Raw genomic sequence first — 19,117 nt, 5'->3', positions numbered from 1 at the left:
CGAGTTAGAGAGAACAAAACACAACAAAAAATGACTTATATATACAATATTTGTTAATTTTTCTCTTTAATGAAATTCAAAGTTTACATATGCATTTAACTATTTTTTAGTTTTATATTATTCTCAAGTAATACATTTTATGCAAAATGTACCCAAATGGTGCAGCTATCTAATATTTTGTTTATAATTACACTTTCTTTGGATAAGAGAAATAATGTTTATTTTGTTAATGCAGCTCCCTGCTGGAAATGTGAAATTAAAGTTACTAAAGGAACAGATTGAAGGTAAGCAGCGTATTATATCCTAAAGATAAGTCTCTCAATATATCACATATATTCAGACAGGGTCTCTGCATATTTTAGGTATGAATTTCAGTATTATGTAGTGATGTATGTTCAGGTCAAGGGGATCTAAGCAAAGCAGATAGAAGCAGGCACATGTTGCCCATATTCATGGCAGCTTGCAGCAGTTGCTACCTTTTCTACAATGAACTGACAGATGAGACTTACCCACATCCAATCATTATGCAGCTAATGCTTCAGTGCTGTGCAAGCGTTTGGAAATGCTTGTAGTTACATTATATTTTTAACCAAGAAAGCATACACTGTACTTAAAATTGATTATCCTGATTTATTTTTCTTCTAGCACCAGCAAAACAACTCGTTAATTACAAAATGGCTCATTCTTTTGGAAATGAAAAACCCAAGGTTAAAAAGAAAGTTTGTGGACAGTGTGAGAACAAAGCTGCTCTCCTTGTAAGTATGCAAACAGAATAGACTGATCAGGGCCCCTTGGACATACCTCTCCCCCTGAATACACTTCTACAGCCCTATTATAGCAGGCTTTTTCTTTTGGGCCACCAACCAGGAGACTTAATATTAGTTATGAATGCTAGGCCTTAGCTTATGCTCCTTTCCTGCTTGCTCTTGTAACTTAACCTGTTATCTTTGTTTTGCCCTGGGCTTTTTATCTTTCTTTCCTGCTGTATGTCTTTCACTGCTTCTCCTGTGTGGCTCCCTGACTGCTCCTGCCTGACTTCTGGCCTGGGCATATCCCTATCTTTCTTCCTTGTGTTGTCTCCTTCTTCTCAAGCCTCAGATTTCTCCTTCTACTTACTCTCTGCCCAACAGCCCCATCTGTGTAGCTATTGACTACTCAGCTTTTTCTTTGAAAACCAAGCAGGGGCCTTAGGCAGGCAAGGTGAAAAAAAAAATGGAGCTCATTATAATTAAACAAAGGCAGTATAACCAAATGTAACAACACATCCTTAAATTAGTAAACAGAGGCAGCATAAACAATGGTAACACATCTTAGCACAGTTAGCTATGCCACAACACACAGTAGTCCCTTTTGCTACTGTTACTCTGTGTGCTGGAAGATAAGTTTAACATCTCTGCATATGCACTGAGCATCAGCCCCTCATTCTTGCATAATAGCATCATTTACAATTACATCCTCTCTGTTTTCCATCATGCCTAGCATCACCCACATATGCAACAGTATCTCTGTGTAAATACAATGTCCTCTAATGAGTTTGAAAAGATGGACACCTGATACCGTTCCCTGTATATTTCTTTTTAGTAGTTTCATATCCTGCATGTTGTACCAAGACAGGAGGAAGTGGTTTCCAATTTGGACTTTGGCATGTCAGCTTTCCCTATGAAGTACATGACTTTTAGTAAATCACTGAGTTCTATAAATGATTTCCCACCTGTGGCCTATGCTACAAAGCTACGGATGGTTATAATTTGATGCAGCACTCGCCATTGCATCTAACACATACAAAGGAGACAATATATAAAATGGTTTTGTCATTAACTTGTCTCCTTATGATTTTATGCATTTAAAAATATTGATAAAACCCAGTATTTCCAAAATCTCAAATGACATTTCAGTGGCTTTAGGCTATTTCTCTATGCTACAAGTAGAGAGGAAAGTTACATATTAATTTGGAATATGTGGTTGATTTAATTAATTGAAAGGAGTTCTGAAAACTAATACAGCTGATCTGGAATTTGCCAAATCAACCAGATAGTTTTAAAATTGCACTCTGGTGTTTTCTTATCGAGGAAACTATGCAGCAAAATGAAATCCTTATCTGTGGTTTAGTATGTTGCTGCCAGTTGCACAAACTGCCTAAAAAGATTTTCCAGTTGGCAGTCATTTTAACCCAATTTAAATCCAAATATGCTTGTATAACAAAATATGTGAGCTTACTTGGCAAATGTAGCTTTGATCTTCTAGTCTACAAATATCTGTTGGGCTGCTTTCATTAAACATCTGTTAATAAATACTTGGCTTAGAATTATATGCTGAACCTGATTTTCAGTTCCCTGATTCATATTATGTGGTAGAAACTGCCAATGATTTGTGAAAACTTTAGAGAAATATTAGCAGGTATGTTCAAGAAAATTGGGCAGAATACATTTTGAAATAGTCATTAGTATAATAATACTATCATATAAATTTGTGAAACTGTATTTATTTTGTACTTAAAATTGTAAGGAATTCTTTTTGCTATGACTTCTTAGAAAGAATTTACAGAGGTGTTCCTTTTTTCTGCTTAAATGAAAATCCCAGATTTATGTTTTTAAATCACCTTTTAAGAGGTGTTGAATTAATAGCAGGTAACGCAATCATCTGAAATATCTGAATTGTTGAAGATTTTATTAATTTTTAAGAAAGTATTCCAGAGACTCAAGTTCTGCCACTGTAGCATCCACATTGTATGACACAAAGCTCAAGACTCCAACCATGGTAAACACTGACGTTCACTCAGTCACCATTGACCATTGAAAGCAATATTAATTATTTCTTGACATAGATCTCTGATATGCCTTCTGTTCTTCCATATACTTTCTTCTTCATGTTTCCAGTCATTGTTCTCATCCTGAGTCAAAGTGAAGCTCTTAGTTATTTACACTACAGCACACTGCACTGTGACGGTGTTCAAAGTTACGGCTGCATAAAAGCATCTTCAATCGTAGTATAATTTTCTTTCTTCTCTTTAGATGCAGTAGTTCCTAATACCATCATGGGTACAAGTACATTACATATCCTAACTTTACACAGTTCAATTCTGTACTATCGGGAAGCTGAAAGATAAACTTGCCTGTGACCATCTTAGTAGCCAGAAACATCACTATTGTTCTTTTTTTTTGTTTCCTTTGCACACATTTCTGACACCATTATCTAATCCATATTTTAAGAATCACGAGAAAAGAATACATTCATGGAAGTACGTGGAATGTTTTTGAAAGGGGTATTATATATTGTTCTCAATTAGTGCTAATGGGCATAAAGATAAAACATGTTATAAAAATGTGAGTTTAATTTATTTACACCAGGTCAAGGAGTTTGAGCAGATGCCATTACCTGTTTTATGGTTATTAAGAAATGAAGCATGTATACATGCATATAATATGAATATCCAACACTATCACTGCTATTAATTACACTTATTTGTTCTGAGAGTAAATAGTTCTTCAGTGTTAAACTTTAGCATTTCAGCACCTTTTCATTTCAATGACATTTGGAGGAATAAATACAAGGATGTCAGCATCTTTGTACAATTGTTTTTTTCTGGAAATTGAGCTGTCTTTGTGTCCTTTTCATATATATGTATGTGTATCTTTAAAGGTATGCCTGGAATGTGGTGAAGATTATTGCTCAGGATGCTTTGCTAAAATGCACCAGAAGGGGGCACTAAAGTTCCATAGAACAACTCTTTTACAGGTAGGACTCTTGAAAGAGTATATTCCTAAAATGTTACAGCATAAATGCCTTTAAACATATCGTATTATCTGAGTTTCAGGAAAAATCTCATTAATTTCTAAAATCCTGCTATATGCAGTCAGCTTTGACACGTGTCTTAAAATCATTTCACGGAACTTTAATCCAGACTATTTTGCAATTTAAACTTTTTAAATATAGTCTCTCAAACACTTAGCTTGATTATAATCTTCAAATTATGCAGCTCTCTGTGACCTTACAATATTAAGAATAAACATATTTTCACCTGTCAAAAATTTAAATTAACAGTTGGTTTCCTAAGTATCATTTCTAGCTAGTTTGTGAATAGAAATTTGTTTTCTTGCATGTTATGTAATCATTTATTTATCTTCACACATTATCACTTAGATAAGCTCATCTCATGGGGCATCCTTTTCTTTCCATATGGCTAGGACCTTTTATTCTGTTAAATCTGTTAATTGGTTTGTAAAAATACCTCAGATTTAGCCCTGATAAACTCCTTTAAACTTTCATACTTAGAAAAAAAAAATAAATGTTTGGATATAGAGTTGGCATTACACTAGTTATACTTAATGTTAGTTCATATGTCATAAATTTAAATCCTTTTATAGCTATTTATTCAAGAATAATTTCTGGAGTACATTCTAGGAAGCTAGGTCTATGCTAGGCAGTGACATTATACAGATTAATGCTGCTAAAATCTTGCTGGTAAGAATGCAGAAACAATTAGAATCAAAGGCTCAATGTAATAAAGATTTCAAAAGCTATAGAGAATGTAAAAGACATAATTAAAATTGTATTTGAAGACATTTGTTTGTGAGATTTTACATGTCCTCTCAATATAAATAGATGTAACTCCTAAAGATGCTGATCCCATAATGATGAGGAACACAAAACATCTAATAGACCTGCCTCATATCTTCAACATTATTTCTGTGTCTTTGTTTCTCCCTTGGACCCAAGTGTACTGCTTAGGCTATACTGTCTGGCCTAAGGAGTCCTAGCAATCTTTTTTTTCTTCACTGCTCCAGTACCCAATTTACAAATGTATTCCATCATGCCTGGCTTTTTATGTGCATGCTGAAGATTGAACTCAGGTCTAAGGCTTCCAAGGCAAGCACACTAATCAATGAGCTACCTCCACTATAAATAAACCTTTACAAAAGGGAGTCTAATTGTTAAGATGTAACTAGTAGGGAAGGTAAATATTCAGTGACCTCACTGTAAGTTCTTCCTACATGGTTTGTTCATTCATTTCATGTTTTTAATCACCACTCAGTGAGTTACAACATTATATTGCTTTAGAATGGAGGAAAAAGGGAGAGTGAACCTCAGCTTCAGTCTTTAACCTTAGGGTCTAAGCTTCATGATGTATCCAAACTGACTTTTCTTTACCTTTGTCTTCTCTTCCCACTTCCCCTCTGTTCCCCCCCCCCATCACATTCTCCATAGGACTTTGATGTGAAATGACTTTCTGTAGATTTGTAGATATAATGGAGGTCAGATCATACTTACCAAACCCAATTCAAACTGCAGAGTAATTTCTGAACATTGACCCTTTTTCTATTTCATATTTTCCTATCAAAATAATTGAAATGGATTCCATAACTTGACATAGATAAATCTGATCTTTCTAGATTAGAATCCTATGAAATTCTAAATGTAGAATTGATCAAGAAAGCAAGAAAGCATTTACTATGTATATGTTAGGTATTATATATTTTAGTTACAATATACTTATTTTGAAATGCAAATTTACTGTGATCTCCATAGTGCTTTTGCAGATAGTATTTACAAAAATATGTAGGCTATTTTTCTCATTTTTTAAAATACATGATTTATAGACATCAGTAGCATAAGTTCAAGTTCATTTGCTGTTTCCATGTACTTGAGAAATACTGCCCAAATCAAGCCAATAAACATCAATTACTTCATTCATCATGTTCTCTTTCTTTCTTTCTTTCTTTCTTTCTTTCTTTCTTCTTCCTTTTCTCTTCTTTTCTTTCTTTCTTTCTTTTTTTTTTTTTTTTTTTTTTTGTGTGTGTGTGTGTGTGTGTGTGTGTGTGTGTGAAATACTGCTGCCATTGCACTCCTTAGTTTTGATTGTAGAGAAGGAAGGATGTCAAACCACAAGTAGTAAAATGATATTTAAGCTCCTTGGGAATTTGAAATTTTAAGGAGACACATGTGTCTCTAAAAGTTAGCATGGATGAATTTCATGTCGTATACTGATCAAAGAGTATGAGATTCAACCCCAACTGCTTGGAGGTTTTTGATGTATATAAAATTGATGACAAATTACTACTGAGAACACATCCTCTTCTGAGTTTATGGCTTATCATACCTATTGTCCTTTAGACTGTTGATACTGAAGCTGACATGGGACCAGTCTTGAAAATCCTGCCTGCTGGCTTACCTTCTGCCCACCTGTCATTCTCTCTCCTTTTCTCTCTCTCCCTCCCTCCCTCCACTCCTTCCTTCCTTCTCTCTCTCCTTCTCTACTCCCCTGTTGTTTCCTCTGCATACCCCCTCTTTTTTTTTTCTTTTCTGGTCCTTGTCTACCAATTGGTATATAATTTGAATATCTTTTCCTTTGTAGACCTTATTCATTAGAAATACGATTTTGTGTTTGATATTCATCTTCTTTGGGTAATGACTACATTCATGAGATTTCATTGACCACTAAATTTATATCTAACCTGAGAAGTGGAGTAGATAGGTGATGGGAAAGTAGCATTATAGAAATAACAATGCTATCTAAGGAGAACATATTCTAGGTTAATGACTAATTAACTTATTTGTTATATTCTTTAGTATGTAACACTTTTTGTAGTTTTTATAGTATGTAGCTAAATTTGATACCATTAAGCCACATAAATCTTTGGTCTGTAGAATAATAAGCCTTACAATTCAGTCATTACATACATTTTAAAGACATTATCTGGTTTTACTTAAGAAAATCCCTACAAAATGGAAATCAAGATGTTTATTACCATTTTCATGCTGACTAATATAATTTTTAAAGGTAGTCTATTTGATTTATGATTGATTTATACTTGGAAATGGTTGAAACATTTCAGGATTCTCAAGCCCCGTATGTCATGTGCAGAATAAAGTCTAAAGGCACAGGAGCAATTGCAAACCATAAAAGTTCTATTTCTTTAATTAGAAAAATTGTCAATAATATAAGGTCTTAATATATCAAGCATTCATATTTCTTCTTAACAAACACAGGAGAACACTAATCAGGGAGAATAGAAGCCTGCAGAAAACACACAGAGGCATTCTACTGTGAAGTAAGACATACACAGGGGAGGGTGGATTAAGTAAATCATTAATACATAGATTATAGTAAGTATCTTTTCTTAATTGGAATGGAGCAAAGCTGAAACCTCAGAAGCTGGGAGGTTACGAATGAAAGAAGACCCTATCCAGACAGAATTTCAAATAGTCTTTTATGAGGCCTACTCTCTCCAAGGGAAGGTGTGTTCCATAAACGTGGGTGTAATTAGGAATATATGTTTGTGTGAATACACTTACAGGGAAATAATTGCTGAGTAAATTAATCTCAGTACTAGAATAACACTTATATTTATTAACTTCATTATATTTCTAATTATATATTTAAACTGACAATGTCCATTACCAAATTTTAGGCTCAATTATTACTGTCTCATTAATGTTTAAATGATATATTTTGATAACATGATTAAACATTTTGGAGAATATCATAATTACTTGAATGGTCCTACAAGGGCCATTTGCTATCCACATGCATATTATGGGTGTGTTGTGTGTATGTCCCCCAGATTTTCTTATTTACAGCATAGGTGGTCTGTTTGCTGACTGCTGGTGTACAACCCTCAGAATGAGGAGTCTTCTAGGTTCGTTCCATACCCCAAGAACTCAATGTCCTGTCCAGTTGCTGCAAAACGCAAGAGGCTTTAATGAACAGGAAATGTTTGCACAAAAGGCTCCTCCAGCATGCAGGCTAGAGAGAAGCCCCCTCCCCTGGGCCCAGGTGTTTTTAAAGGCAAATCCACAAGCTTAGGGAGGGTGTGGGACCCTCTGTCCATTGAGTACATGACCCATGAAGGCCGGATGATCTGCTATTAGGGTCAACAGACCTTAGGGCCTCAGGGTGTGCTAATTAATTTTGTCTGGGCAAACCAGAGTTACAGCTATCTCTTTGTTTCCTAAGGACCCTATTTACCACCTGCTGACTCAAAGGAAAGGAGGGGCAGTGTGAATTCTTGTCATCTCAGGGCCTTGTGAGAGGAAGTTAGCAAATTCCAAGGAACAGATATTGGTTTCCTGGTTAGTCCATCATTAACATTACTTTTTTGGTCTTTTACTGGAACCCTTCTGCTGATGGGGCATTATTGAAACCCTCTCCAGAAATTTTTCTTTCCCACATTGTCTACCACTTCTGTTATTTATAAGAGGTATCCTGGTTTATTTGCATTCTGTTGATATCACAAGACACCACAAACTGGATAATTTATAGGGAATAAATATTAATTCAGATCACAGTTTTGGAGGCTGGAATGCCTACACTTGAGGGCCTGCATTTGGAAAAGGGGCCTTGTGGTAGGTGAGGTACTGAAGATATTTGAGGTCGTACAGACCTTCACATGGTTACAGGGACAGAACAAACTTCCAACATAAACCATTGATGCATCAGTTGGTTAACCATAATCATCATGTAAATATCTCAGTTGGTGCTACAATCTCAACATCTCACAAATGGGATTTGCATTTCAATGGATTCTGAAAGGAGACCTGAAGATCTTAGCCTAACATCCCCAACTCCCAAAAGTTTAAAAAGCCTCTTTGTTTCAATTTGGTCTGATTCTAGTGGCCATTACAAATCCCACTTCCTTTTTCTTGTCCCAAATGCTCTTCTTCAAAAGAAAGTAGGAGGAAAAGCACAGAGGCCTGCAGCGATGAGAGATTGCATCATTCTTTATCAGTTTCCCAGTCTGCCATGTATCATGCTAATCCAAGCAACTTGCCTTTTGTAGCTGGCATTGACTTCAGCATTTTTCTTGCCCTGCTTTTCTTTCTTCTCTTGCCTAGTGTTACTATTTTCTGAACACCCTACTAAAACTCTGGAAGACAAATTGTGTAATTATTTTTGAGGAAAACTTGGTTCATGGCAATATGAAATGCAGAGTAAAGTCATAGCTTGTTACTGGCTTAGTTTTAGGGAATGACAGAGTTGTTAAAGGTCTGTTCATAGAAACTGAGAAGTCGGTATTCAAATGCAAAGGTGTAAATAGGAACTGCAGCTGGAGCTCTGACACAGCAAAAATTGCCATTGTGCCAAGGATTTTAAGACAAATCAACTTATTGCTGCTTCCTGGAATCCTTTAGAGGGTATAATTTTTCTTGAGGGTTGATCGATGGATTTCTAAATTGCAATGCATCCCAATTGGACCTAAAATGGAACAGAGTTGAACTTGATCAGAGTCCTAACCTTGCTAATGCTGCGACCCTTTAATACAGCTCCACATCATAACCCCTAATCATAAAATTATTTTGTTGCTACTTCCTAATTGTAACTTTGCTACATATGAATCATTATGTAAATATCTGATACAGAGGATATCTGATAAGTGTCCTACAAAGGGGTCATGACTGTCCTAAATTCATCGGTAAGATAGAATGATGTAGATACCAAGAAATTACCCTTCAAAGGGAATTATCACATGTTCACTTAATCTTGCAGTCAAACTAAAAAATTATCCTCGAAACAATATTAGTTGGACTACTTATAAGTATTACTGTTGTAATTCAGGGAAAAGTCAAATACTTAAAATATATGTAGCAACTGCATACTGGCATATTTTTTTTATTCCTTGGATATGAATAATGTTTATTCCTATACTGTAGGACTAAGTTCATTGCCCTTTAATCCAATTATCACTTTTGCCAACTCAGTAAATGGACTTTTAAAAATTACATTGTTATTTGCTCTTCACTCTTCCATGTCTTCCGATAAAACTCCAACTCTGGTAAGAAATGTATCAGATTTCTTCATGTCTGCATTCCCAGTACCTGTACCTGGCCCTTCTAAATCAATTTTTAAGAGAATGAAAGTATGAATGGATCTGTAATAATATGATTAAATTTCTTAAATAACATAAACCCATATTTTATGTAGCAAACACTTATTTTTCTCCATATTATGAAAGCTAAAGAATTTATTAGCTAAAACTGGATGAAGAATATAACTTATGTTAATAAGTATAGATGAAAAATTGATGAAGGTTTTCCCCCTTATGTGTAAAATTTGGCCTTCAGTTAACTTTGTAGTCCTTTGTTAGAGAAGTAAAAAGCAGTAACTATGAAGTGATTTGCGGTAAATATTAGCTCTAATAGGCAAGCTATATTTTATTAGGAGAAATTGCAGATGGCAGGTAAATGAGACCACCCTTCCTACAGAGAGCTTTGTAACTGGTACATCCCCTGTGGGGTTTTAGAACTCCTGGAGTGCAGACCAGCTCCATGGAACTGTAAGCCAGACACTGTGTTATGCTTCTCTATACATCCCTACACAGGGCATCTCCCAGAACAAACACTGATACTGTCCTTCTGGCAAGCCAATATGCCTGTTTCTGACTTGATTGTTGCCTAGAGCAGCTTATTGAGAGCATTGGAAGTATGGCAGTTTAATTCAGGAAGAATGCTTGGTCAATATACCATTTAAGTGTTTGATTATATATTCAGAATTTCAAAAATAGACTGAAGACCAATAAAATCATTTTCTGGGAACAATTGATAGGATTATTTTTTTAAAGAGAAGATATAGCCCATATACTATAGATATGTTCAGGAAAGATGAATAGTGCAATGGGTTTTAATGTTCTTGCTGATATGTGTGATTATTGATCAAATTAATGTTGAACATGTGTATCAGCTCAAAGTGTTTCTTCATTTTTACAGTCATACTTCATCCTATTCCCAATAGTCTTCTACTTTCCACCTCTTATTAACTGGCCTGTTTTGCAACAGTATATAATTAGGGATCAGTTTATTTTACTTGTGTGATGTTTTAAGCACTTAATTTTTGTGCATCATTATTCCATTTGTTTTCATGTACAAGCAGCAGCATTCTGTAATATGGCTTTAGCAGATTTTATTCATTCATTCATCATTGATTGGTACCTGTGTTGCCTTCACATTTGGGATTATTATGAATAATGTCATGAAATGTTCTATTTGAGTGTTTTTTAAACTTGTTTTCTTTGTTGGTTCTGCTTTACTTTTGTATATGTGTGTGTGGAAGTGGGTTGACAGGATACCTCAATGCAGCTAAGTCTGGCCTTGAACTTGCAATTTTTATTACCAGAATCACATATATACACTTTATTGCTACTGCCATCTTCTCAGGATCCCCCCATGACAGCGCCCCGTGTCAGCAGGAAGTAGTTTGGAAAGAACGACGCCCAAATTCCCAAACATTGTTTATAAATGTTTGTTTTCATGTAAATGGACTTGGTTATAAATGGGTAATGATCACAGCCAATTATTTTTAAAGGTAAAAAGGGAATTATGGTATTGATATGATTACTTTGTTTTGGAATCGATTTTCATTTATTGATACAATTTAATGTCAATTTTGTGAGATGTGTATTTCTCCTCTTGTTTAGGTATTGTGTTTATATAGAAATATAATGTAGTACAGATTATAGATAATTACCTATGATAGTCAAAACTTAGAGTTAAGTTAGTTAGGTTTTTCAAGATACACAGAGATGTATTTGAGATGGATAGGAATTCTTCAAACCTTTCAAAGACCTACAGAATATGACATTTAAAGTGGTTTAGGGTTTTTGTGACAGAGAGACATAATTGCTCTTGGCAATACCACCTGCACCAAAAAGAAAGATGGACATCGAAGAAATGCATTATGACGTTTGCTTCCAATATGGCAAGACTAGCCATTTGGACAAGATACTGCTCTTGTCTGGACTGTTTGACTTTGTGATGTATAAACTGGACATGCAGGACCCACAGGAAAGTGACTCCTGATTCAAGATGGACATTGCTACAGAGATCCTGCTTCATGGAAGAGTCTTCGAGACAGTATGCAGGACACGGAGAAAAGTGACTGACAAACTGCCAATAAAGAAGACAGTTTAAAGTTTTCTGCTTTACTGGAGAGTCTGTCAGACATACTATGGCCTATGGGCTAAAGATAAAAGATTACAAAAGAACTTCGGGTGACTAAAAAGGCAAGATGTCTCTGTCATTTCTAGAGCTTATATATTATCCTTCTGTGGTCTTTAAAGGAGTTGAAGACAGATAGTTATAGTTTTCCTTAGTATTAAAGATAAGTTACTTTAGACACACAAAGATAGGATAGATGATGAAATATTTTCTTCAAATCTTGCTAAATGTTAATGGACTAAATAATGTTAACTGTGATTATTTGATAACTGTTATGTGATATATTTTGCTATGTTAAGGTTAAAACCCTTCATGTTATTTTAGACAAAAAAGAGGAGATGATGGGAGATGTCATTCTGTATATGTTTCTCATACTGGTTAATAATAAAGCACTGTTGGCCAATAGGAAAGGAAGATAGGAGGGACTAGGAGACAAGGAGGAAATAGGAAGTAGGAAGGAGGAGTCAAGATGGAGAGTCTGGAGAGAGCTGGACGCCAGCCGCCTCCCGGTAAGAGAAGGCCATGTGAAGATACATAGAAATGGGTTAATAATTAAAGGCAGAGCTAGCCGATAAGTAACAAGTAACCGGGCCAACAGTATTGTATCAAATACAGAGTCTCTGTGTATTATTTGGGGCTGGTGGCATGGCGGCGGCGGCAGGACAAGACCAACAACAGCGGGCGGAAAATCCATACTCCTTACAGGAGACTGCTTCCTGAACATAACTCCTGGGGCACAGACACTGAGAGAAACAATAAATTGGACCTCGTCAAACTTAGAAGCTTCTGTAAGGCAAAAGACACAGTAGACGAGAACAAATGGCAGCCCACTGACTGGGAAAAGATCTTCAACAATCCTACATCTGACTGAGGACTGATCTCCAAAATATACAAAGAACTTAAGAAACTAATCAACAAAACACCAAATAACCCTATTAAAAAATTGGGTACAGAACTGTAGAAAGAATTCTCAATAGAGGAAGTCAAAAAGTCTAAAAGACAGTTAAGAAAGAGTTCAACATCCTTAGCTATCAGAGAAATGCAAATCAAAATAACTTTGAGATACCATCTTACTCCTGCCAGAATGGCTAAAATTGGAAACACCAATGACAATTTATGCTGGAGAGGATGTGGAGAAAGGGGAACACTCCTCCACTGCTGGTAGGAGTGCAAACTTCTACAGCTATTTTGGAGATCAGTATGTTGGTTCCACAGGAAAATGGGAATTAGTTTACCACAGGACCCGGCCATCCCCCTCTTAGGCATATACACAAATGATCCACATCCATGCAACAAAGACTTGTGCTCAACTATGTTCACAGGAGCATTATTTGTAATAGCAAGAATCGTGAAGCAACCTGGATGCTCCTCAAGTGAAGAATGGATAAAGAAGATGTGGCACATTTACACAATGGAGTACTACTACTCAGCAGAAGACAACAATGGAATCTTGAAATTTGCAGGCATATGAATGGAACTTGAAGAAACCATCTTGAATGAGGTAACTCAGTCACAAAAAGAGGAACATGGTATGTACTTGCCCGTAAATGGATTTTAGACCTAGAGCAAAGGATCACCAGACCTCCAGAGGAAGTAGGATACAAGGTGAAGTCTAAGAGATTCATATAAGGTCCCTCACAGAAGTGGGAAGGGACAAGTTCTGCAGAGCACATGGGGAGTGGGGAGGCAGTGAGGTGAGAGGCAACTAGGAGAAAGAGAAGAAGAGGAGAGGAAACCATGTGGGACTAGGAAGATTGAGTCAGGGTAGGAATAGAAGAAGAGTGAGAGAGAGAGAGAGAGAGAGAGAGAGAGAGAGAGAGAGAGAGAGAGAGAGAGAGGAGAGAACATAAAGAAGGGAGCCATTATATATTTGAAGAGAAAAATGAACCTAAAGAAATGTCTAGAGACCTACAAGACTGACTCCAACTAACAATTTGAGCAACAGTGGAAAGGCTACCATAAATGCCCTTCCGTGATAATGAGATCAAGGAATAACTTATCCCCCATCATGGAGCCTTCATCTAGTACCTGCTGAAAACAAGCAAACACCCACAACTAAACACTGAGTCAAACTAGAATCCAGATGCAGAGAGAGAGTACAAGACCAGGTTGTAGAAACACATAGAGACAGCTGACCTGGACAAGGAGGAGCTAATAAGTTCTCAGACTGATAGCTGGGAATCTAGCATGGGACTGTCTCAGACTCCCTGAACATGGGTCTCAGCTAGAAGGCCTGAGTAGTCTAAGGGAACTCAGACAGTGGAACCAGGATGTATTCCTGGTGCACAAAAGGATCTTGCATGCTCATCCCCCCATGGAGGGATACTCCCTTAACCTAGAGACAGGAGAGAAGTCTTAGTCCCTACTTCAAATGACTTGACAGATTTAGATGACACCTCCTGGATGGCATCACCCTACATGTGGAGTTGGGGGGATGGAAGGTGAGGATGTTCGGGGTGCATGTGAGGGGGAGAGAGAGTGAGAGATGGAGAGAGAGGGGAGGGAGGGGAAAGGGAACGAGAGGGAACTGAGATTGATATGTAAAATAAAAATAAAAATAACTGTTAAAAAATTGTAGTTCACTGAAGTTTGAAGTTTCATCTGTGGTGTCCTTGTCTCTGTATGTATGTGTGTGTATGTGTGCTGGTGCATGTATGTGGAGGTTATTGGATATCCTTAGTTGTCAGTCCTCAAGAGGCTTTCAACATTTTTGAGACAGTGTCTCTCATTAGCCATGAAAGTCATTACTTACCTAGTCATTACACTAGGTAACTCAGAAGCTTTCACGGATCTGTCTGTTTGCTTCCCTAGCATTGGAACTACAATTGCACATTATTGCACTATTTATTCACAAGGGTTCTATTACTCTGCACTCACACCCATATACAGCTACTCAGATTAGATCTGAAATGATTTTCAATCTTCATTTTAAGAAAAGCTCTGGAAAGAGAAATGGAGACAACTGGAAATATAGGAAGAAGATAAAGTAGAGAAGGCTTCAATTATCATTCAAGAGCAAGAACAGGAGTGGCTTAGGGGGTATACTAAGATTAAAATGATGGAACAGCCAATGTGGTACAGAGGATCCCTGCAGTAAAATAGTTTAACATAGAGAAACCAGGAACTAATTTTAAAAGAAGATAATGTTCTTTCTTACTTGTGCTGAGAGGATTTTTGTTTTGTATTTTTCAGGACAGGATTTCTCTGTGTAGCCTTTGCTGTCCTGGAACTGATTCTGTAGAATATTCTAGCCTAGAACTCATAGAGATTTGCCTGCAGAACTAAGTGCTGAGATTAAATACATGCATCACTATTGCCTGGCTTAACAAGAGAGTCCTTAAGATAAAATTATATAAGCAATCTCAGAAACTTGCAGTGCTATGGAGATAATAAAATAAAACGACATTACAAACATTTTTCTGCTTGTATACTGGGCTAAGCACATTAAGTTTTATTAGCGCATATTAATTACTTCTAGAATTTCAAACTTATCCTTTTGCCATTTATATTTAAAACTTATAAAACCATAATGTTAATTATGAGTTCAAAGAGTTCTGTAAATTTATCTTTGTTTAGTAATATTTTTCGTAGTTTTCTTGAAGTGTAATTGTAATATAAAGGCTTCATGTATTTAATGTATAAAATTTGATGGATTTTGGCTTAAATATGCAATAATTATCATCGCCTTAATTATGACAATAAACATATCTGTTACTTGTAAAAGTGTCCCAATTCCCTTGATTTGTGTGCATTGGAGGGGAAGACATCTAACATGGAGCTAAAGACAAAGGTGTCAGTGAATAAATGCATAGAAGATGTATTAGGGCTCTACAGATTCACAGACATTTCAGATTTTGATTTATTACATATCTATTAATAGACACCCCCCTTGTTTGAAAATTTGGATAATAGAATATTATTTTGGGAATCTTCAATACCCAACCAAATATCTCATTTCCATTTGATCACACAGTGCTGGATATTTCAGGATCCTTTATAATATGCAAATGCAAACTACATTGTCTCCTGATTTTTCATGAGGTTTGACAAGTTTTACAGTAGCTTTGGATGAATTAGTTTATGCTCACTGCTTTTTACAGAATAAAATTGTTCGGTGGTGATGCAAGAGAAATACTATATTTAAAACCCAAATATGACAGATTTCTTGATCTTTCTTCATTGAATTTATTCTGCTACGTCTGAAAATCTGTTATTCAAATAATTGAATATGAAATCATTTGTTCTTCATGTAGCTCAAATATGAGTAATTACTGAAAGCAGCTAACTGAGCTGAATTCATTCATTATACATATAATATTATCTGAAAACAACAGTAAGTACTTGCTAAGATAATTAATACAGTACATAATTACAAGGCATCACAACTGCAAATAGGTAGCAAGATTGCAGGTGTGAATACCCTACATTGATTGCTTCGGTTATCCAGGCTCATTTTAATGATTGATCCTTAAGAAGAAATTCTTGATGCAATAAAAATTGAAAGGCACAATTATTTGGACACAAATCATGCCTTTTGGTTTCCTAAGACTGGATGCTTATGTTTTTGGTAATTCATCACGTTTTGAACAATAACATTTACATGCCATCTTGTCTTATTCTAAAAAACATTTCAATGGGTGAAACATGTTTTATTTCATATGTACTATAATTTTATATATAAATTCCACATTAGGTTTATTTGGAATTATTAATATATTGTATTACCAAATTCTTGATCCTTTTGACTATCTCCTTAGTATATTGGATCAATAATAATGAATAAATCATCAACTAATAAAACCTGATAGAAACCAGCTAGCCATTTACAGGAAAGGGACATGTAAAAGATGCTGTAAACTTCAGGCACATGATTGTTATATTTCCATGATCTGGTTTGTGGTTAGTGCAAAAAGTTTTTCCATATTGGAGTGTTGCATGTCTTATTTAATTACCACATATTTTTAGGAATATGATGAGCAGACATCTTCCAAATGCAGTCTTTTACAACTTTTTTACTTGTTCAACTTTCAGTGTGAGTGTGTGTGTGTGTGTGTGTGTGTGTGTGTGTGTGTGTGTGTGTACTATGCACACAAATGCCCACCCTCATGTGCAGAGGATAGAGGAGGATGTTGGGGTTCTGGCACTATCACTGTCTTGACTCACTCTTTTTCTATGGGTTCAGAGGACTTGGACTTAGGGCCTTCATGCTTGTATAACATGGACTCTTCCCTGGCTGAGATCTCTTTTTATGCCCCGAAATAAAGATTCTGTAGTAGGACCCTACATTGCAATATGTTTCATTCTACATATATGGCTTTCTCTGTATTTGTACATGAAAATTTTGGCCTAGCTGGCACTGAATAATTATTTTTAAGTATTTTATTAATTTTTTTCTTTCTTATTTTACATATCAAGTCCCCTTTCCTTCCTTCCCTTCTCTTCTCTCCCTCCCTCCCATGTCCCCGGACCACCCTCCCATCCCATTACCCCCTCCACTCCACAGGGTGGGTGATGCCTTCCAGGAGGGGTCAATAAAATCTGTCAAGTCATTTGGAGTAGGGGCTAGGCGTTCCCTCCTGCCTCTAGGTTAAGGGACTATCCCTCCATGGGAAATGTGCTCCCAAAGACCTTTTGTGCATCCTGGTTTCACTGTCAGTGGTCCCTTAGACTGCCCAGGCCTTCTAACTGAGACCTATGTTTAGGGGATCTGAGTTGGTCCAATGTTGGTTTCTTGGATATCAGACTGGGGACCCATTAGCTGCTCCTGGTTCAGGTCACCTGTCTCTGTGGGTTTCTGTAGCTTGGTCTTCTCTACCCTTTCTGCATCTGGATTCCAGTTAGTCTGAGTGTTTAGCTGTGGGTTTCTTCTTCTATTTCCATCAGCTACTAGATGAGGGCTCTATGATGGTGGATAAGTTAGTCATAGTTCTCATTATCAGGGAAGGGCATTTATTAGATGAATCTTTTGATCAATCATTTATCGATTACCTCCATAAACTCTCATAGTCAGTTAAAGTGAAGCCTACTATAGCTTAGGGAAATTTTTTTTAAAATTATTTTTAAAACAATTGTATTTTACATAGCAATCCCAGTTCCCTGTCCCTTCAGTCCTCATGCTTTCCCCACCTCCTCTCTACCCTACCCCTATCCACCCTTTAGAGACCTCCCATATGGTATCAACAAGTTTGTCACATCATTTAGGGGCAGGACCAAGGCACTTTCCCCAGTATCTAGGCTGAGCAAGGTATCTCTCCATAGGGAATGAACTCCAAAAAGCCCATTTGTGCACTAGGGATAAATTATGTTTCTACTGCCAGAGGCCCCATAGACTGCCCTAGTCATACAATTCACACCCGCATTCAGAGGGCCTAATTCAGGCTTATGCTGGTTCCCTAGATGACAGACTGGAATCAGTGAGCTCCCACTGGCTCAGGTCAGCTGTTTCTGTTGATTTCCCCATTGTGGCCTTGATCCCTTTGCTCATACTATCACTTCTCCCGCATAACAACTGGACTCCAGGAGTTTGGTGCAGTGTTTAGCTGTGAATCACTGAAGGTTCTGTGATGACAATTAAGGTAGTCACCAATCTCGTTATAGGCTAAGGGCAGTTAAGGTAACCTCTCCACTATTGCTTAGATTTTTAGATGGAAAATTTTCTAATACATTGCTTTGCAAGAGCAAAGTCATCATAAGAGCATACTAGTTTGCTATAAGAATAGAGGTATATTTTAGTAATGAAAAAGTGGAGATAATGCTTTCCTTTTCATATGTTTTTAGTTGTTTAAGATGTATAAATCTATGTATTTTTAAATTTTTATTTTAAAATAATTTTTATTTATTTTTACTTTTTTATTTAAATATATTTTAATATTCTTATATATTGATCCGAGTTCCCTCTCTCTCCCTCCCATCTCCACCCCCCCCCAACTTGACCTCTAATCCAATTTCCCATACAGTTCACAGGGAGGGTAAGGCCTTCCAGGAGGTATCTCCAAAATCTGTCAAGTCCTTTGGAGTACAGTCTAGGCTCTCCCTCCTGTCTCTAGGCTAATGGCGAATCCCTCTATGGGGAATGTGTTCCCAAAGTCCTTTTGTGAACCAGAAATGCATCCTGGTTCCATTGTCAGAGGTCCCATAGACTGCTCAGGCCTTCTAACTGAGACCCATGTTCAGGGGATCTGAGTCAGTC

General features: G+C 36.6%; 1 protein-coding gene across 1 annotated transcript in view; it reads left to right on the top strand.

Annotated features, from left to right (window-relative positions):
* The window catches only part of Zbbx (zinc finger B-box domain containing), a 121,384-nt gene that overhangs the window by 28,543 nt on the left and 73,724 nt on the right, over window positions 1-19,117 (top strand). The window contains exons 6-8 of the mRNA XM_051199271.1: window positions 236-284; window positions 646-755; window positions 3,640-3,735. Of these exons, the coding sequence (XP_051055228.1) occupies window positions 236-284; window positions 646-755; window positions 3,640-3,735 (255 nt within the window). The remainder of the gene's footprint in view (window positions 1-235; window positions 285-645; window positions 756-3,639; window positions 3,736-19,117) is intronic.

The sequence above is a fragment of the Phodopus roborovskii genome, unplaced genomic scaffold (genome assembly GCF_943737965.1).
Source record: "Phodopus roborovskii unplaced genomic scaffold, PHOROB, whole genome shotgun sequence".
Classification (NCBI taxonomy): Eukaryota; Metazoa; Chordata; class Mammalia; order Rodentia; family Cricetidae; genus Phodopus; species Phodopus roborovskii.
Note: the sequence above shows the minus strand (reverse complement) of the source record. Positions and strands in the feature narration are given on the sequence as shown.